Source organism: Chionomys nivalis, chromosome 9, assembly GCF_950005125.1.
Source record: "Chionomys nivalis chromosome 9, mChiNiv1.1, whole genome shotgun sequence".
Classification (NCBI taxonomy): domain Eukaryota; kingdom Metazoa; phylum Chordata; class Mammalia; order Rodentia; family Cricetidae; genus Chionomys; species Chionomys nivalis.
The window spans coordinates 54,785,552-54,807,651 of NC_080094.1; the positions used below are offsets into that span (position 1 = coordinate 54,785,552).

At 38.3% G+C, this 22,100-nt stretch overlaps 1 protein-coding gene across 6 annotated transcripts in view; it reads right to left on the reverse strand.

Annotated features, from left to right (window-relative positions):
• Mga (MAX dimerization protein MGA) overlaps positions 1 to 22,100 on the reverse strand; it is a 102,571-nt gene that overhangs the window by 51,644 nt on the left and 28,827 nt on the right. For all 6 annotated transcript variants that reach the window (XM_057780157.1, XM_057780153.1, XM_057780155.1 and 3 more), the window contains exons 2-5: positions 16,923 to 18,048; positions 3,482 to 4,424; positions 1,622 to 1,700; positions 1,400 to 1,495 (exon numbers count right to left, since the gene is read on the reverse strand). In XM_057780157.1, coding sequence (XP_057636140.1) covers positions 1,400 to 1,495; positions 1,622 to 1,700; positions 3,482 to 4,424; positions 16,923 to 17,983 — 2,179 coding nt within the window. In that variant the 5' untranslated portion in view covers positions 17,984 to 18,048. The remainder of the gene's footprint in view (positions 1 to 1,399; positions 1,496 to 1,621; positions 1,701 to 3,481; positions 4,425 to 16,922; positions 18,049 to 22,100) is intronic.

Genomic DNA, 22,100 nt, shown 5'->3' on the forward strand with positions numbered 1-22,100 from the left:
ATAAAGCAAAATCCAAATCTTTTATTTTTTAGGCCTTGAGGTTCAAAGGCCTTCTTGAGTTCTAATAAAACCTTGCCACAGATAGAGTTTCTGGCCTGATTATGGCACTAACTCTCCAGTTTTTAATCAATAAACCTAAAATGAGACTTACTTATAAAGAGACAATATTTTGAGAAAATATTTCACCAGAATTTTTAAAAAACCAAGGCCAAAAGGAGTTTAAAGGTTATATAGAGTAACATTGTAATGAATAGGTTACTACTAAAAACAAACAAAAAATATATTAAGTAGGCATGTAAGTACTGGAGAAGTGAAGAAGATAAGATAGAGGCCAGTCTAGGCTACAATATAACCCTGTAAATAAAGTAATATAATATGAAACAGAAGTAACAGGCTGAGGTTTCCAATCAAAAACTCACAAAGGATCTAGAAAGTTAACATGAGGAAATCAGGATAACTTGGGCAGGAACTGTATCTCTCTTTCTACTACAGGGATTCCAGAGACTGAAATCTAATCATCAGATTTGGCAACAAGTACCTTACACTACTGAGCCATCTAAATTTTTTAATTAAGTTCCCAATACTCCTCCAAATGTTATATTCTTGCAGGCACACAATGACAAAAATACTCTTGTATTTATGTGTTGATGCATGCACATGGACATGCTCCAACACCAGCATCTATGCATGTGGAGGTTAGAGACATAGCAGTTTCACAATCACCCTTTATTTTTTCTGCAAGTTCTCTCACTGAACCGGGAACACACCAATTTAACTAAATAGATCAGACAGCACAAATCAGAGATCCTTTTGTCTCTTTTTCCCCAAGCACCAAGACTGCAGGCACGTACCACAATACTTGGCTTTCTTATGTGTGTGCTGGAGATCAAAGTAAGATCTTCATACTTCATAGCAAGCACACTTTATCTACTGAGCCATATCTTCAACCCCAATAAAAGTGTGTGTGTATGTGTCCTTAATATGTTATTTAAGAAATAAAAACACGACTGTCAATCCCAAAGCAAAAAAACCTCACAAATGCAACCAGTTTTAAAGATGCAAAATGCTCCCATTTTGAAGAGAAAATACTGCTTCATGTGATACATTTTATACATACACACACATCTTATAGCAATACATTATATGTGTACTATATCTTATAGTACATGCTATATACATATATATAACTAGAATAAGGAACTACATGTACTTTTAAGTTGAAAAGAACTTTAGTAGCAGAGAAAATAAAAAATTGCTAGTTAAGAGGTACTGAAATGAAATGAAGGATAAGAGGGAAAGAGAGAATGAAGAAATAAGCAAAAAAGGGGTAGGAAGAAAAAAGAGAAAGGAGATAATGAACAAAAGACAAATTGGCTTGTCCACACTTAGAAACTAGTACCTTCTTGAAGAGCAGGATGTATCACCTGCTTATGCCTCAAAGACTTCAAATCTTCTATTAATTCCTTTTCCAACTGGGAAATTCTTGTTCTGCAATCTATTGACAAAACAGTGATAAAATAACAATGTACGTATCAGAGAGAATAAACGTTCCACACTTCACTACTACAGCCCCAATAGCAAATATATCTGAATTTATACTGTTTTTATATTTATATAATACCTGGGTCATTTGTGGCTGTAGTCGGAAGATTAGAAGTTTCTTCTGTGGTCCCATCAACTGCATGAATATCTAGAGCCTCCTATATATTAAAAATAAAATCCAGTTTATGTTGCTTCTAAAATTTTTAAAGGAAATTTAAAAAAAAATGACGATGATGACCAGAGGCTGGAGGGAATGCTTAGTAAGTACAGTGCTTACCACGTAATCATGAGAACCTGGTTTATCCCCAGGACCCATGCAAAAGCTGGGTATAGTGGCACTTTTCTGTAACCCCTAGTGGGGATCAGGGTGAAGGAGACATGAGACTCTCTGGAGCTCACTGGTCAGTCAGCCTAGCCAATCAGTGAGCTCCTGAGGATACCCTACCTCAAAGAATAAGACTGAAAACAATGAAGAAGGTACGAACCTCTGGCCTCTGCACACACTCATGCAGGCATGCACACTGATACCCAAATACATGTATAATCACTCATACAAACAGAATCTTTTCAAAATAATAAAGGACTAAGAATATAAAAAACATCAATAGCTTCAAATTCATAGAACAGGAGTAACTGTTCTCATACTTTGGGGAGTTTCTTGTCTTTGGGTGGAGGAGTGGTGGCGGCAGCAGGGTTTAATGTAACACAGGCTGGACTCAAACTCATTAAGTATCTGAGTGTGCTAGTCAATTCCTGATCATGCTGCTCCTCTATCTCCCAAGTGCTAGGATTTTAGACATGTATCACCATATCCAGTGTAATGTACTTTATTATTTTCTATAGTATTCATATACAATTATTTTAATCATAAGGGGCTAAGATGTAGTACAGAAGTTCTTGTTATGCATAAGGACCTAGGTTTGATCTCCATCACTGTTCTCCCTGATTCCTGCTACAAACATACAGATGGGATGGTCAGGGAGGGAAGAGAAGAAAAGAGGAAAAAGGAGAAAGAAGAAGAAAAGGAGGGAGGAAGAAAGAAGGAAGAGGAGAAAAACCACCACCACCTAGAAAAGAAGCTTTCTCAGTAACAGAGGAGGAGGAAAAAACCAGATAGAAAGACATCCAACATCTACAGCCAACTTAGAAATACCAAACTCCTTAAAATATCTGCACGAAAAATATTATGCATGTAGAGTGAGAGGAGACAAACCAAAACACTATGGGTAAGACTCAAGGCATCAAGACTGCTAGCATTGAGCTGGACATGGTAGCACACACCTTTAGTCCTAGCTCTCAGAGGAAACAGCAAAATGATCTCTGTGTGTTCAAGGCTAGCTTAATCTACAGAGCAGACTGAATTCTGGTACAGCCAAAGCTATGTAGAGAGCCCCTGTCTCTTCAAAACAGGAAAAAAAAAATACTATTATTTTGTTCTCCAATATTCTACACCACTGTTACTAGCCAGTAGTAGGAGAGATGAAGTATCTTGCCAGTATCTCAGGGGGGAAAAAAATGAACTTTTCATGAATTGTTAAGCTTTGAGTCTGCAACAATGAAAATTCTAAGTTCAATTTCCAGTGCCAATGTCAGCTCACAACTGCCTGTACTCTAGCTCCAGTGTAACCCAACACCTCTGGTCTCCACAGGCACCTGCATTCACATATACCAGATACACATAAATCTTTTTTTAATCAGATAAATACCCTGAGTAAATTAGAGTGAGACCTAAGCAAAGGTCCATTTTTAAAGTCTATTTCAAAGGAGGTATATTAAGAGGTGATTGCTGTTAACTAAACCAAATGTGAAGATACTCATACTCATTTCCTTTCCCCAACATACTCACAAATAGATACATTAACAAAAGTAGATCCTAAATTTTAAGCCAATTTACAATTCAAAACAGACCTCAGAAAAAAGCTGATCATCACAATCTTACCTTTGATTCAAAGGAAACAAAGAGCACACCATCTACATCTTCTAGATCAGGCTTCACATCAGGAAATGCAGTTCCAGGACCTACAGGAACATTCTTTGTAGCAGTTAAAGACTTCCCCGTGTTTTTAGGTGGTCTCCCCGCCTTAGAGAGTCTCAACTTTCGAGGCCTTCCTCTTTTTCCAGGAGTGTTTGGAGAGGCACTCTGACTAGCAGTCACAGTCTTTGAAGGTGTTGTCATTTTAAGCATAGTTGTTCGCTTTTTGCCCAAGTCCTCTTTTCCTGAAAATGAGTCCCCAGATGATCCCTTTGAACTGTCATTTATTCTTTCTGTGCTACTGTTATCAAATATGTCCGGATATTTCCACTGAGGTTCTTTAAGTAGAGTATACTTTTGTACCATTCTGAGGTCTGATGAATGTTTTCTGGGACTATTTTCTGAATCCTTATTTAAGCAAAAGTCAGTCCCACTGGAATTTTCAATATATGTAGGCAAATATTCTAATTCTGCCAACATTGATTTATCTTTTCGAGATGTGGAAAGCATATTATCGGGAAGTTCAGAAATTTTCACTGTGCTTTTGGTGACAGCACAGGGCTCTAGGTAAACCACAGGCATTTTTCCAGCATCTAATTTAAACATTTTAGCTTTAGCAACACCTGGGCTACTTGGTAGCCATTTATAAGATGGGTGGTCAGATTCCAAGTTATCGACCTTATTGTGTCTCTTTAGTTGTTTCTCTAATATAGGATCATCATCGCTGTTTGAATATACATCCGTTTCCTCATCTGTCTCTTCTTGCTTCACAGTGACCCCTTCCGGGCATTCACTAAGTTCATAATCATAATCATCTAGAGGCTCCTCTTTAATGACGACATTAAAGTTTCCATTCGGGTTTAATGGTGAGGCAATCTGGGAATCATCTTCAAAACTGTTCGCAATAAGACTAGAAAGAAGATAATAGGTACAGAACTGTCCATAAACAAAACTCAAGAACAGAAAAACAGTTAAGATCAATTAATGCATCAGATTTTATGAACCATTCCTTAAAAACTATCTGTAACTTAACAAAGGGCTCAAAAGCAATTTACTGGGGTTGGAGATATGGCTAAGAGGTTAAGAACAGACTGCTCTTCCAGAGGACCTGGGTTCAATTCCCAGTACCCACATGGCAGCTCACAACTGTAACTCCAAGATATGACACCCTCATACAGACATATATGCAGGCAAAACACCAAAGTACATAAAATAAAAATAAATAATTTTTTAAAAAGCAATTAACCAACATAACACATTTATCAATGTTTCATGAAAAAATATAATTCAAGAGCAAAGTTTCAGGGCTGGAAATGTTGGAAGAACATTGTTGGTAGAACAGTTGGTAGAATACTCGTCTAGAACAAAAAAGTCCTGAGTTCAAACCTCATCACCACATAAACTGACCCCTCTTATATAAATAAAACATGGGAAAAGAACATAGTTTACCTTTATCGTTAAATAAAAATGCAGAGTACCTTATAAAACATGTTTGCCTTTAGATATTGATCAGATATACGGAACTCCATATTTAAAGTCAGCTAGAACTGATCAAAAATCAAATCAAAATTCATGCATCATCAACTGCCAATAAGGAAGAGGGGAAAAATGTCTATCACTACTAGAAATCACAATAAAATAATGTGCTTTCAAGCTGCTAGTTCATGTCTATATTTCAGATAAAATATCTAAAATAAAAGTTAACATCTTAAGCAATACATTATAGTTTTCTTAGTATATTCAGGTTACTACCAGAAGATTTTCAATTTTTCAAATTAAAAAAACTCACTTTCAAGAAAAAGGGGTGTGGCTCAGTAGTAGAGTACTAGACCCTCCCCGCCCCCAGAAAAGACATGCTTTCAATGCAAGGATTCACCACAGCAGCTGGGCATGGCATTCATGGAGGTGGTAATGGCATATGTCTTTAATCCCAACACTCAGAAGCAGGTGGATCTGAGGTGAGGCAAGAATTTCAAGCCAGCCAAGGCTACATAGTGAGACCCCGAATCAAAGACAGACAGACAGACAGACGGACAGACGAATGGACGGACAGATAAAGACAGAAATAAAGAGTTTTGCCACAAGCTCTTCCAAAGTAAAAGGCTAGGTTACATACAGCTGGGAATGTTCCTCAGTTTGTAAAGTACTTGCAGAGCATGTATGAAGTCCTATAGGTCAATCCTCAGCATCACATAAATCAAGCATAATGACACATATGTGCAATCTTAGTTAGCACTTAGAAAGTGGAGACAAAGAACAAGAAATCCAAGATCAGGTCTTTGAGTTGGCTCAGTGGTAAAGGTGACTGCCGTTATGGCCTGTATGTGATCCCTAGAACCAACATGGTAAAAGAAAAACCAATTCCCCCCCACACACACAAACTATAAAAGTAAAAATAATCCAGAAAAGGTCAGCTAAATGGTGGTGGCGCATACCTTTAACCTTAGCACTCAGGAGGCAGAGACAGGCAGATCTCTGAGTTCAAGACCAGCTTGGTCTAGAGAGTGATTCCAGAACAGCCAGATCTTGTGGGTGATAATTTTATTTGTGTTCTGACAAATAAAGCTTGTCTACAGATCAGAAGGTAGAGCTAGTCACTAGTTAACATAGAAGTCTGGAGATCTGTACAGATAGGAGACAGGAAGTGATAAAGCAGGGTGTAGACGGATCTTAGCCCTTTTTGGTCAGAGAATTCGGAGTTAAGAAGTGACTGGGGCTGCTCCTTTGCTTCTCTGATCTTTCAGCTTTTACCTCCTGATATCTGACTCCAGGTTTTTATTAATAAGACTAGGATTGCACTTCATCAGCACCCAACATAGGGCTGACTGGTGCTTTGTAGAACAGTAAAATACCAAGTGGGTTTTCAAGGCAGCTACCTAGTTTGGCAGCAGTCCAAGGAAAGGGTCCAGGGAAAACCCACAACCCACCCGGAGAGGTAGCCTGCTCTCTGAAAATTGCACACAGTGGATCGTGGGGAAGAAGCACATGTGGTGGGAGCTACCTAATGGCAGGTAGTGGTGAGGGGCTAACTCCAGCAGCGTTTAGACCCCAAGCGTCTATGGAGTTTGCTGAAGATAGACTGCAACAGAAAAATCCCAAACTCATTCAGACAGCTTCAGAGGAGGAAAAAAAGGAAAGCCTAGTCTGCAGAAAACATGAGAAGATCCACGCTGACTGATTAAGAAAAATAAATTTTGTGGAAAATGGATAAATTTCTGAAAGCTACCTACAGATTCAATGCAAGTCCCATCAAAATTCCAATGACTTTCTTAACTGAACTAGAAAAAAAAAGAAAAAAACAATCCTATGATTCATATGGAATCATTCAAATCTTCAAATACCCCAAGTAATCCTAAACAGAAAGAACAATGCAAGAGAGATCATGGTTTCAAATAAATAACAAAGCCATAGCAACAAAAACAACATGGTACTGGCACAAAGACAGATATATAAAGCAGTAAAACGTAAAACATGCTGTGGGATAATGTTTTTGTACACTGTAAAGATTTGTCACTCATAATAATTTAATAAAATGCGGATTGGCTAGTAGCCAGGAAGAAGTACAGGCGGGGCAACTAAACTAGGAGAATTCTGGGAAGAGGAAAGGCAAAGAAAGAGTCAGTCACCAGACAGAAACAGAGGACGATGAGAATGTCATACTGAGAAAAGGTACCAAGGCACATGGCTAACCATAGATAAGAATTATGGATTAATTTAAGTTGTAAGAGATAGTTAATAATAAGCCTGAAAATATAGGCCAAACTGTTTACAATTACTATAAGCCTCTGTGTGTTTTTTTGGGACTAAATGGCTGCAGGACCAGACAGGACAGAAACTTCCATTTATAAAAACAGAGAACACAAAAATAAACCATGCATCCACAGGTACCCAATTTTCAACAGAGGGGCTAAAAACATACATTATATATACACACGTATGCACACATGTATGTACAGGCACATAGCATAAATAGCCTCTTCAACAAATGGTGCTGAGAACAGGATATCTACACACAGATAAGTATGAAAAAAAAAATCACTGTGATGGTTAATTTTCATTGTCAATTTAAGAACATTCTGAATCACCAGAGAACCATATTTCTGATATGTTTATGAGGTTATTTTCCAGAAAAGATTGAGAAAGGAGGGAACACGCAACCCAGATATAATAAGCTTCCCCATTCCATGGGCTGGGGTGTCAGGCTGAATGAAATTTGAAAAAGAGAAACCCAGTGGAGACAAACCCTGTATCTCCTAATAGTGGAGACAATGTGGCCAGCTACTTCACACTACTGCCACGGTGCCTTTCATAACATGATGGACTGTATCCTTAAACTGTCTGTGAGCCCAAATAAATTCTTCCTTAAATTGTTTTTATCAGGAACAAGTAAGTAACTATTATACTAACCCTACACAAAAATCTATTCAAAATGAATCAAAGACTTTTATGCCAGCCCTAAAACCCAAACAGCTTAAAGCAATGGTACTCAACCTTCTTTTATTTAATACAGGTCCTCATCTTGTGGCAACCCCCAAAGATAAACTTATTTTGTTGCTACTTCATAACTGTAATTTTCTGTTATGAATCATAATGTAAATATCCATTATGTAGAATATATGATATGCATTCCCCCTACACGATGAGTACCTGAACTAGAGGAAAACATGGAGGGGGGACGACAACAACAAATACAGGCACAGGCAAAGACATTTTAAAGAACTTTTACAGATTGAGAAATAATACAAAATGACAAGCAGGTTGAATAAAGTTTAAAAAAAAGGCTTGCCAAGGAACAAAATAAATAGCCTTGAACAGCTAGGTCTATACCTCTGTGGTAAATCATTTACTTCCTGGTACTACTTAAGGCAAAAGAATGGGAGAAAATCTTTGCCAGCTATACATCTCACAAGGGACAATATCAAGAAAGGAAGGAATGGAAAGAACACGAGAAAGATGAATAATTTGAGTCCATGAATTCAAAAGCAGCCTGAATAAGGGTTCGAGCCTGGTTTACAGTCTCAGGACAGCCAGAGCTGTTACACACAAAACCCTATCTCCAAAAAAATAAGGGGGGGGGGGGGTAGAAGAGTAGAAGAGAAGATAACTCAGTAATTAAAAGCACACCTTTAATCCCAACATTCATGAGGCAGAAGCAGGCTACACAGTGAGTTCCAGGGCAGCCAGAGCTATTAGTGAGACCCTGTCTCAAAAAAAAAAAAAAAAAAAAAAAAAAAAAAAAAAAAATCAGTAATGAGACAGAACTCAGCAGTATTATCAGTTACATTCATCAAGTTAACTGTAGAAGATTACATTCAAAGGCGAGCTTGGTGAACACACCTGTAACCTCTACACTTGGGAGGCTAAGGCAAAGACTATCATGAATTCAAGAACTTGGGCAACAGTGAATACCAGGCCAGACAAAACAAAGCAAAAGACACTCTCTTGCAAAACAGAAACAGAACACTTCACTATCTATAAAATATGTATATAAATAAAGTATTAACCCTCCAAAAGACACAGTAGGCTGGCAAATACAGCAAAGCCTTACACTCTTGGGCAGAAATAAACTCAAACAATAAATGAGTAAGAAACTATGCAAATATCAAAATGTATAGAATGTAAACTAAAATAGTATTCAGAAGCAAATTTAGTTTTAAATATATATGCTAAGAAAAGCAAAAGTCTAAAATAAATTCTCTATTACAGGAATTTATTTTCTGTAAAAGGCTAAAATATAGTAAAACATTTAAACTATGCCAACTCTCTGCCACTAAAACACAAAAGAATCCATGCAAAGCATAAACACAACTATGATCCAACAAAGAGCCACTGAAATTTCAATTTTACATAATTTTCAGAGATCGTGAAATATTATTCCTTCGTTTTCTCCTAACTAACCATGTAAGAACTATTACTGGCTGGCAAGTCACACAAAAAACAGTTGATGAAGTATGGACCTAAGTCTTGACTTGCTAGCCCCTGATAAAAGGATTAATTAAAGCAAAAGCAAATAGAATTAACAAGATCCAAAGGCAGAAAAATAAAAAGGTCTTTGTCATGCAGGTACTAGCCTATAATATAAACACACACACATATATATTTAAATGAGTATAAATACGTAAAGTCTAAAAGCTTAGAAAGACCAAGAGATGGTAAAATTAGGTGATAAGAAAGGAACAGATTGTAGGCAAAAGGACACCAACCAGGAAAAAGAATATAAAGCTAGTATGTTGCTAGTTTCAATTCTGTCATAGTTTTTATTCTGTGGATTTCTGAATTAAACTTCCTGTGTGTTGAAACAGTAAAAAACATTTTTTCCATAAAGGCAATACAATGATGTTACACGTCTTGTCTCAGAACTTTAATCCTAGGCAGAGGGACCTCTGAGTTCAAGGCCAGCCTGGTTTATAGAGTGAGTTCCAGGACAGACAGGGTTACACAGAGAAACACACACACACACACACACACACACACACACACACACACACACACAGCATTCCAAAAAAATTTTCTAGGAAAGCTGTCTAGCTTTCTAGTTCCACTGACCATTAGCCCAACAGGCATTAGACACTACTAACCAGCCGGGCAGTGGTGGCGCACGCCTTTAATCCCAGCACTCAGGAGGCAGAGGCAGGCGGATCTCTGGGAGTTCGAGGCCAGCCTAGTCTACAAGTGATGGAGGAAGGTCATTGGTTAAATAATAAAGAAACTGCTTGGCCCTCATAGGTTAGAACATAGGTGGGTGGAGTAAACAGAACAGAATGCTGGGAGGAAGAGGAAGTGAGCAGATGCAGGGCAGCTCCTCTCAGAGCCAGACACGATGAAGCAAGCCGCCAGGTCAGACATGCTGAATCTTTCCCCGTAAGACTGGTGCTACACAGATTAGAGATGGGTTGATCGGGATATGAGAATTAGCCAGTAAGAGCTAGAGCTAATGGGCCAAGCAGTGTTTAAAAGAATACAGTTTGTGTGTTGTTATTTCAGGGCATAAGCTAGCCAGGCTACCAGGAGCTGGGTGGCAGGAACACAGCCCGCAGCTCCCCACAACATACACGAGCTAGTTCCGGGACAGGCACCAAAGCTACAGAGAGACCCTGTCTCGAAAAACAAAAAAAAAACAGACACTACTAACCAATCACTAATCCATTTAGGAAAAAAAATGTTTTAATATGTTCTGAAGAATTTTGTAATTTGAAAATTTTTCTTTTAAGACTGTATTGCTTTTTAAATTTATAATTATATTGTTATACAAATATTTTCTTAAGGTGAAAAAATTTAAAAAAAATGTAAACACCAACTTGGAAAGTATGGGACACTTCTAGCTTCTTTCTGGGAAAATTTACAACTATGATACCTACCCATGGGAAATAAAACTAAAAATAGCTATCTCTCATGAATTTAGATGAAAAATTTCCACAAACTCAGCCCAGCAATATTAAAAAGATTATAGCTGGTTATGATATATACCTTTAATCTCAGTACTTGGGAGGCGGTGGCAGGATCTCTGTGAGTTAAGGCCAACTTGGTTACAAAGCAAGTTCCAGGATAGCCAGGACTATATAGAGTCCTTGTCTCAAAACCCAAAACAACAACAAAACAGTATTACTATAAATAAGGTTTAGTCCAACAATGCAAGGCTGGGTAATAGCACCTCACAATAAAAATTATCAACAAATGGGGGGTGGGAACATTATATCCCAATTAATATGAAAATATTTTTATGAAATTTACTGATTATTAACAACTCGAAGTGGAGAGTGGAAGAAAAATGTCTCCTCATGTGATAAAAGATGTTACAAAAGACACATAAACGTGCTAACTGATGGATCCTATTCTTGTAAAAGAGTTCTCAACATCTACTCTGGGTTGCTCACAACCACTTTTAACTCCAGCTCTATAGGATCCAATACCCTCTTCTGGCCTCTGCAGGCATCCGAACTCAAATACATACCACACAGACACCAAAATAAAAGTGAAAATAAATGAAACCCTGTCTCAAAAAAAACCAAAAAAAAAAAAAAAATGAAAATAAATCTTTAAAAAAAATTAATTATAGTGAAAGGGCCACATATATACATACAGCCAGATGATCTCAGTTCAATCCCTAGATCCACATGACAGGAGAACTGACTCCTGCAGTTGTCTTCTGACTTCCACATACACACCACGACACAAGCACATCCACACACATATACATATACAACAAATGTAACAAAAAAATTTGTTTTAAAAAAGAGAACTAGGTAGCCAAGTGGTGGTGTGCACACCTTTAATCCCAGGACTCAAGAGGCAGAGGCAACGGGATCTCTGTGAGGTCAAGACCAGCCTGGTTGTTCCAGGACAATGAGAGCACAATCAGAGCAACACAGAGAAATTCTGTCTCAAAAAGCAAATGAAAATTTTTAAAAGGCAAACTTATAACTCTCACACATGAGTCTGTGTCTCTGAAACAATTATTGTATATAGTGTGAAGAAGGCAGCTTATACTTTGCAGTGTTCTGTCATTGTTTACTGAAAACTAGCCAACATAGAGAGGATAAAGGGGAAATAACAATCATGAGGTTTGTATTCAGTAGTTTCAATTATGTCTCTCGAAAGTCTGTGTGTTAGAAACTTAAGCCAAAGTGATGTTAACAACATCTGGAGAGGTAAAGATTAGAGGAGTGCCTTTGCAGAGCATTCACAGCGTTTTAAGAATGAAGAAACCAAGGCTAGACCACTTGCTGCCTCCCAGTGATACCCTATATTATGATGTGGTGAGAAGACTTCACAGATGCCAAACAGATACCACTTCCATGCTCTTCAATTTCCCACCCTTCAAAACAAAAAGGACAAATAATTTACCACGTCTCTGGTGTTTTATTCAAACAAAATAAACTAAGCTAAATTGTTGTATTGGCAAATAATTTTAAATGGTAAAGGATGCATATGTAGTTCAGTGATAAAATTTATCTCATATGCCCAGGGTTCAATCCTGAGCACACTAAGTTGTAGGTCCTGGTGCCAAAAGCTTATTATCTCAGTAATGAAAGTTAAAGCAGAAGGATCACAAATTCAAGGTCTACCTGAGCTAGACTGAATTTGAGGCAGCACAGGCAACTTACTTTGACACTTTCTCAAAAGAAAAAAAAGGAGGGGGGAGTTAGAGGTTAGTCCTGTGGTAAAACACGAGTCTCTGTAGTCAGTTCCCAATACAAGCAAAAAACAAATAAAATAGGTAGTATATGAGCAGGGATGTAGTTAAGCTGGTAGAACATCTACCTGCCATGCCTAAAACTTTCACTTCAATCCCCACAACTTAAGAAAGGGAGAGAAGAGAGGGAGAAGAGAAAGGAGGGACAATAACATGTAAAATTTGTAAAATTGATAGTTGGGGACTGGGTAAATGGTTCACTACTTGAAGTAAGTCACGACAAAATTGGAAGAATGGATGGCACAACAATCTGAATTATAAACTGCAATCAAGAGACAAAGCAGCTGGGCGATGGGGCCACACATCTGCCTCCACTCGGGAGGCAGAGGCAGGTGGATCACTGAGTTCGAGGCCAGCCTTGTCTACAGAGCTAATTCCAGGACAACTAGGACTACAAAGGGAAACCCTATCTTGAAAAACCAGAGAGAGAGAGAGACAGAGACAGAGAGAGCAAACCCAGGCAAGCATACCTTAAATCCCAACACATGGGAAGCAGAGGCAGGAGTATCTCTTAAGTTTGAGGCCAGCTTAGTATACATATTGAGCTCCAGACCAACCAATAGTGAGACTGTGTCTTAAAAAAAGAGAGAAGGGAAGATGCAAAAGAGAGAACAGAATAAAAAATAACATCAAACCAGTTGGGAGTCAACAATGACTAATTTTAGAAAAAGACACTACAACAAAAGGTGAACTATGTAATAGGACCATAGTAGGGCAGTTGGTACTATAAAGTTCTAGTAGTTTAAAAAACAATGTAGTTTTGACTTTAAAGGTACATAAAACTGCCGGGTGATGGTGGTGCACGCCTTTAATCCCAGCACTCGGGAGGCAGAGGCAGGCAGATCTCTGTGAGTTCGAGACCAGCCTGGTCTACAAGAGCTAGTTCCAGGACAGTCTCCAAAGCCACAGAGAAACCCTGTCTCGAAAAACCAAAAAAAAAAAAAAAACAAAAAAAGGACATAAAACTGAACAGGGGAAGAAAACAATAACCAAGGAAGACTCTCTCTCTCTCATATATAGATATATAGTTCTCACAGTCATCAGAAAATGAAACCTAAAACTATAATGCTCTCACCTTTAGCAGTTCTACACAACACAACCCAGGACACTCTAGTTAGAGTGACTAGGCGAGAGAGGGGGGGGAGGGGGAGGGGAGAGGGAGGAGGGAAAGCTTAAAACAATTTTTCTTAAAAACAAGGTCTTACTCGTTTCAGGCTGACTTCAAATTTGATATATAGGCGAAAATAACCTTGAACTTCTGATCTTTTTTCCTGCCTTCCCTTCCCAAGTGCCAGGATTACAGACATGTACCACCATAGAGGTTTGTTATTTTGTTGTTGGTGGTGGTGGTTGGTTGGTTTTTTTGAGACAAGGTTTCTCTGTAGCTTTGGATCCTATCCTGGAACTAGCTCTTGTAGACCAGGCTGGCCTCGAACTCAAGAGATCCGCCTGCCTCTGCCTCCCGAGTGCTGGAATTAAAGGTGTGCCCTACCACTGTCCAGCCATGCACAGTTTTGATGTGGGGTTGGAAATCAAACCTAAGGTATGGCCTATAGTGGGCAATCATTCTATCAAAAGAGGTGCATCAAAAGTCCTAAAGTACAGTTAAGTTATCCACAAGAAATGCTTGTGATTCCTATACTTTTTCTATACACAGGTAATTAAGATAAACCTCAATTCATAAATTAGGCACAACAGATTAAAAACAAAGAATAATATCATAAAATTATAACAATACACTATAATAAATGTGAATGAGGTCGCCTCTAAAAATATTTTACTATACAGAACTCACCTTTTTTTGTGATGAACTTGGAAAATATCTCTGATTAGATACATGAGATAAATAACACAAGCACGTGCCAACAGCATAGGATAATATATAAAGCATAAACTAAAACCAACACTACAATCCTTCCACAATTCCCTTTCTTATTGAGAAGGCTACTAAGTGACAGAACAGGTAGCATACACAGCATGGATATCCTAGACACTGGAATGCACATCTCATGCAGGACAGAGCAGGGCACACAGAACTTCATCATGCTATTCGTTAAGTGTTCAACTTAAAAATTACTACATCATTTTGGAAGGAAGTTCAGTACTATATATTACTCAGAACTTTGAACATGTTAAGTACCACTGAGCTACACCCTTGGTCAGAGAATCTTTCTGTAAATGTTTAAAGGTGTTTTTTGCTTGTTTGTTTATTGTTTTTTTTTTTAATGCTTAAGTAAGGGGATGGTAAGAAACAAATCTGTTTTTAAAAAACAAATCGGGTCAGCACTTGGGAGGCAGAGGCAGGTGGATCTCTGTGAGTTCGAGACCAGCCTGGTCTACAGAGCTAGTTCCAGGACAGGCTCCAAAACCACAGAGAAACCCTGTCTCGAAAAACCAAAAAAAAAAAAAAAAAAAAAAACACAAATCGGGTGACTAGAGGGTTATCAGTTGTTAAAAGCATCTGCTGTTCTCCAGAGAACCCACATCATGTAGCTCAAAAATACCTGTAACTCCAGCTCAGGGGAATCTACCCTCTCCTGGCCTACACAGGTACCCACACATACACATTTAGCATATAAAGCACATATAGCACATACACACACATTTAAAAAAAATAAAAATCAGTCAGGCAGTAGTAGTGCATGCCTTTAATACCAGCACTCAGGAAGCAGAGGCAGGCGGATCTCTGTAGACACCATGGTCTACAGTATAAGTTCTAGGACAGTTAGGGCTACACAAAGAAACCTTCTTGAAAAACCATAAATAAATAAATATGCTTTTGATTTCTTTTAAATTAATATTCTTTTTAAATGAAAGAATCTTTTAAGTCAGGCATGGTGATGCATATCTTTAATACCAGCACTTGAGAAGAAGAAGCAAGAAGATCTCTGTGAATTCAATTCCTGCCTTATATACATAACAAGTTCTAGGCCAGCCAGGCCCACATAATAAGACCCTCTCCCAAAAAAATTGAGAAAAGAAACATAGAGTCAACCATGGGTAGACACCTACAATTCACCTGTATTTCCAGTAGCCGAGAAAGAGACAGAAAGATCTGGAATCTTGGGCCAAGATGGTCTAAATATAGCAAGCTCCAGAAGACTAGGCTATATACTGAAACCTTGACCCCCCCCAAAAAAAATTAAAATAGAAGCACATGTATATACATACACGCATATATATACATATATACACACATATACATATACATATATATATGTATACACACAGGCTTTTACAGTGGATAATACACAGCCTCTTTTTCAACAGTGCATATATGTACATACAGACAACTAAAATGTAGAATCAGTATAAAATATAAAGCAGCTGAGTACCTCTTACCTGAATTGCTTGGTATTTAGAAATACTCCAGCTTTTGGAGAATTTTTTTTTAAACACAAAAGATTCAATTATATACAATGAATTCGTTTCTAGAAAATACATTAGGAATATTTTCACAGTAATTTTTTGATTCTATTTTATTTGGGCAATATTTATTATGGCTATAAATTCAGCTTATAATGAGTACATCTTAGGCCTTAATTGGATAAACTGTTTCAGTTATAATTTAATTTTTCTCCCTGTTCCACAATCATAAATTTTTTTTTTTTTTTTGGTTTTTTCGAGACAGGGTTTCTCTGTGGTTTTGGAGCCAGTCCTGGAACTAGCTCTTGTAGACCAGGCTGGTCTCGAACTCACAGAGATCCGCCTGCCTCTGCCTCCCGAGTGCTGGGATTAAAGGCGTGCGCCACCACCGCCCGGCCCACAATCATAAATTGTCTACATGTGTTAATAAGGAACAATCCACAAATAAATAAAGTTCCCTATTTTGATAAATTTTCCAACCTGGCTGCAACTCTACACCCTGAACTCAGTAGCTATTCCTTACACCAAGATAAGCTGTCAAAGAATTAAAAGGAGGTGTGGTTTGCTTTACAGTAACTGACATCAACATCTACTGCATTCCACGAAACCAATGAACTAACTCCAAAATCTGGCCCATCTCATCTTCTTTTTATCTCTAAAAACAGAAAAACTATTTCTCAACTAAAGAGATGATCAGTGGGCAAAGGCGGATGCCACCAAACCAAATGACCTGAGTTTGATATCCTAGACCCACATGATGTGAAAGGGAACACCAATTCCCTAAAGCTGTCCTTTGACCTATACACACACATACAACACTAAATAAATATAAGAAAAACTATGACTCACCTTTCAGAAATTTCATGCTTCAATTGAGGAACTTCAAGTGCAGAATCAGAACTCATAAAACCAAGGAAGTCTTGTTTTACATTATGGAGTGATTTCTCCAAGCCTAGGCCTGATGTTTCATGACCCTTTAACACAGGATCAAAATCACCTGAATGTATTTCTGATCCCTCGCCTTCAGTAAGACGAACACGATGACCAGGAGAACTAGAAACACTATTCGCTTCTTGATCAGAACTATTTTTTTGTTTTCCATCTCTCTGGGGTTTACTGCTCAACCCATCATCCCGAAAGCCTTTGGCAAATGGATTATAATCTATTTTCAACTGGGTAATCTGAATGTTTTGATAAGCTGTTACTGCAAAGAATTCAGTCTGGGGGAAAGTAAAAGTATGAACACCGGGGCCATTTAATTGTATCACTTCTGTAGCCTTTTCTGCAGGCACCAAATGAAGCCTTGGCAGGTAACGGTGCATAGAGTGCAAGATAATATGACCTTCCTGGTCCAGTGTATTGTTGGTAAGCTTGAGTTTATAAAAAGATACTGGCTGATGCATCCAATAATGACCTGTGGAAGGAGATTCTGGATGAATAAAAACTCTTCCCAAAATATGAGGTTCAGCCTTCCCACTGGGTTCCCACCAACGACCATTCCACTTATAACGATGGTTATCCACAGGAGATATGTCCATTACAAGGATATACTTTAAATTTGAATCTAAGCCTGTTATCCAATAGCGACAATAAGGAAACATGCGTCTTCCTTGCTTGGTCAGAATCATCTCTGTACTTCGATTATGGAACTCATTCCACATACTGTTGTTATCAAGGGTAACAGTGATTCTTCCCACAGTACAATCAGCTGGAAGGCAAATCTTCCCTTTAGATTTTCCTGGTGATGACACCCTACTAGACAAAGCACAGGTATCTCGATTAGTAACCAAAATTCCTTGATCGGTTTTGCCATTTCCTGGCTGTTTGAGGATGACAAAAAAGGTAGGTGCTGCTCCTGTCACTGTCCCACCATCTTGATTAGCTAATATAATTTGCTGTTTCTCTTCCATGATTCCAGTGAGAAATTCAGTAGTAAGAAACTGTAGTCAACACATAGTCACAAATGCTTCTCATCCTAAAAACAAAAACAAAACAAAACTTTAATCAACTCAGAACTTTGCAAACAAAAATACAACTGTGGTGACTGGAATTCTAGCTCATCTGGTAGAGATTAGTCTAGCACTCATGAGGCCTGGGTTCAATTTTCAGCACTGCATAAACCAGGAGTGGTGGTGTAGGCCTGTACTCTCAGCACACTTGTGAGATGGAGAGAGAAAGAACACAAGTTTATAGTCCATGCTTGTCCAGCACTCGTCCATGTTCCAGTAAATAAACCCCTGCCCAAGCTACTTAAAACTCAGTGGAGGCCAGTGAGATGGTTGAGCAGGAAAAGGAACTGGTCAGACAAGCCTGTTGATCTGAGTTCAACCCCTGAACCTTACTTACATAAAAATGAATAGAGAAAACGGATTCCAAAATTTTACTTAGGTCTTTAATCTCCATGTTCATAAGTAGGCATGCAGATCCACACAAACACACAACAACCATTTATTTTAAAACTTTAAATTCACTGAATTACAAAAAAGAAAAGAAAAAGAAAAAAGCATTGAACTTGAAAAAACGGGTTTCAACTGCAGAGGAGTGGAGAGGAAGAGAGAAAAAAAGGGTAATGAGTAGAAATAAAATGATTTAAAATCTGCTGGATGGTGGTGGCACATGCCTTTAATCCAGCACTCGGGAGGCAGAGGCAGGCAGATCTCTGAGTTCAAGGCCAGCCTGGTCTACAGAGCGAGTTCTAGGACAGATTCCAAGCTACATAGAAACTCTGTCTCAAACAAACAAAAAAGGATTTAAAATCCATTATATACAAGTATGAAATTGCCAAAAAATAATTAAAAAGACGTTCAAGGGAGTTTAAGATAACCCTGGAACACATGAGATCCTGCCTCAAAAAAAAATAAATAAATAAAAAATAAAAACTGATTATGTTATTCAAAAAATATTCCTAACTCCCTTAAAATACTGCTTATAGCCTTCTTCCAATCGCTGTAAAGGTATTCATTCTAGAATACCTAATCACTCTTTAAAAAAAAAATGTGGGAGTTCTTAAGACAGAGTCAGAGTCTCACTATACAGAACAGGCTAGCCTCAAACATTAATCCTCTATCTGGCTCTCAAGTACTGGGATTATTACAGGCCTAGGCCACTACACACAGTTATCCTAATCATTTCTATCATTTTTGTAAACTAATTTTAATCTAATCTAACTAGTTAAAAATTATTCATATCCTATCTCTCAAAAAAATAATAACCCTGTAATCTTACACAAACTAAAATTATGCATTTGTTTTAGAAAAACTATACAAACTGGTGTGGTTCTCATGATATCCTAGCACTTAGAAGGTGAAGGCTGGCCAAGCAGTGGTGGCACATTTGCCTTTAATTCCAGCACTTGAGAGACAGAGGCAGAGGCATATCTCTGTGAGTTCAAGGCCAGCCTTGTCTACAGGGCTAGTTCCAGGACAGGTAGGGCTACACAGAGAAACCCGTCATGAAAAACCAAAAAAGGTTAAGGCAGGTTAAGATTACTTAAGACCAAGGGCAGTTGGGCTTACTAAGCAGTCAGAGAAGCTCTTAGGGTACAGAAGATGGCTGTTCTCTTTGGCAGAAATCTACCTTAAACTTCTACTTGATTTCAAATAAAACTTCTTTCTACTTCAAAAAGGGGGAAAGAGAGACGTAGGCTCAGTTGGCAGAGTAGCCACCTATTAAACCAACTAAAAGGTCTGAGCATAGTGGCTTGGCACATGCTTATAATCCTAGCACTAGTGAGATGGAAGCTAGAGAGTCAGAAGTTCAAAGTCATTCTGAACTATGTGAGATCCTGTCTCAAAAAACAAAATAAGCAGTAACAAAAAAACAACAACAAAGGGAGAGGGGAGAATGAGAGAGGAAAAAAATGCATAAAATAATTTGCATTTTAAAAAGGAATGGTTATGAAATAATTTACAAAAAGATTCAGTTATATCAAATTCTTTGGGGATGGGTGAAAATTTTAATTTTCACTCCCATTCCAAAGAGAAACGCAGAATTAACTTTATTATTAGCTGTGCTGGGAGTTGAACGCAGAGCATCAAGTATGCTCAGAAAGTGCTCTAACATGAACTATATACACAATTCCAGAATTAATTCTTTATACGGCACTGACATGACTTCATAAATATATCCAGCTAGTTCTAGAACGGTAATTCTCAACCAGTGGGTCACAACCCCTTTGGAGTTGCCTAAAACCATCATAAAACATAGATATTTGAATTATGACTCATAACAGTAGCAAATTACAGTTATGAAGTTATGTGATTGGGGGTCAACCACAACATAAGGAACTGTATTACAGTTAATATTAGGAAGACTGAGAACCACTGTTCTAGAGAGATCCAATCTTGGCCTCACCAGAGCTGCGATTACAAATAGGCTATCATGCCCACCTGGCTTTCTATCTGGGTACTGGGGACAAGAACTCCAGTCCTCACACTTAAGTGCTTCACCTCTACAGGTCCTGGTGCCCATTTAAACTATGAATTTTATGTTAGGTGAAGTATAGCTCAAAAGTTAATAACAGCAGCACATGATGGAACATGACTTTAATCTCAGAACATGGAAGCAGAGGCAGGAGGATCTCTGAGTTTGAGCCCATCCTGATCTATATAGAGAGTTCCAAGACAGCCAGGACTAAGTAGACCCTGTCTCCAAAAACAAAATGTTATAGCCAGACTTGATGGCTCACACCTATAATCACAGCCATCAGAAGAAGGCTGCTAAGGCAAAAGGATTGCCATGAGATTAAAATAAAAGGAGCTGTGGGATGTGTTACAGCTTTGAAGGGAAAGGTACCCTGGAAGTCAGGAGCCAAGGAATAACACACACCAAACAACAAACCTCACACAAGAGATTTACTGAGGAAATACTGGAGGGTGGGGATACCACTGCTTCACCAAGAAGCAGCAAGAACTGAGCTGGAGGCAGGCTTTATATAAAGTTTCTTAGGAGTGGAGCTTTTCAGGTGGCCTGATTTGGGGCTTTTTTACTCTGTGGAGCAGGGCTTGGCTTCCGCCATCTCAAGGAGCTGGGTCTTGCTGTTATGGTTTTCTGTGGCACAGCTAGGCATAGCCTGGCAGTTAGTTGGAAGTCATCAGGGGCAGGGCCTGGCCACTTCCAGCTCAAGGGGCTTAAAAAGAGGGGATCTAGTTGTTAATACTAAAGCACTAACATCCATGAGCAAAGATAAACTCTTCTGGCTTGGAGTAGTTTTTGTTTAATCTTGATGTTTGTTGGTTTGTTTTAGACAAGGTCCCTCTATTAGCTAGGCTGACCTGGAATGCACTCTTCAGAAATATATTGGGCTCTGGAGTCCTAGGATTCAAATGACTTTAGTATGTGGATATTTATTTTATAGTGCTAGGAATTAAACCCATGGCCTAAAATAGGTAAGAATTTAAAAGAATTATTTTCTAAAACTGACTTAAGATTTTATCCATAAGGATAACTAGTTTTCTAAAACTAGTATGTTTAGACCTGACCTATCACACATTGACAAAGCAAAAAGTTTCACAAGTCACCTGGTGACTGTAACATACTTAAGCTTAGAGAACTCACCAAAAGTTATACACCATAGTAGAAATAACTACGTTTAGCTTTTCCTTTGCCTAAATAGTTAAATGCTAAAAACTCAAATTGGGGAGGAGATGTAACTCAGTCAACAGAGTGCTTTCTAGTATACAAAAAGCCAATGCCCAGCGCCACATTTTTAAAAAAAAGGAAGAAAGGAAGGAAGGAAGGAAGGAAGGAAGGAAGGAAGGAAGGAAGGAAGGAAGGAAGGAAGGAAATCAGTCAGGTAGTGGTAACTCACACCTTTAATCCCTTGAGCTTGCCATAAGACCTGCCTGCCCCATCTCTCCCAACAAAGAAAAAACTCAAACTGCCTTATTTCAACTTTGTACACAGTCATCTAACAAAAATGTGAAAATACACATGAAAACCAGGAAAAGTCAGAATTTGCAGGCTTGCATAAAATCTTAAGCCCAGTACTTGGGAGGCAGAGGCAAGCAGATCTCTGTGAGTTCGAGG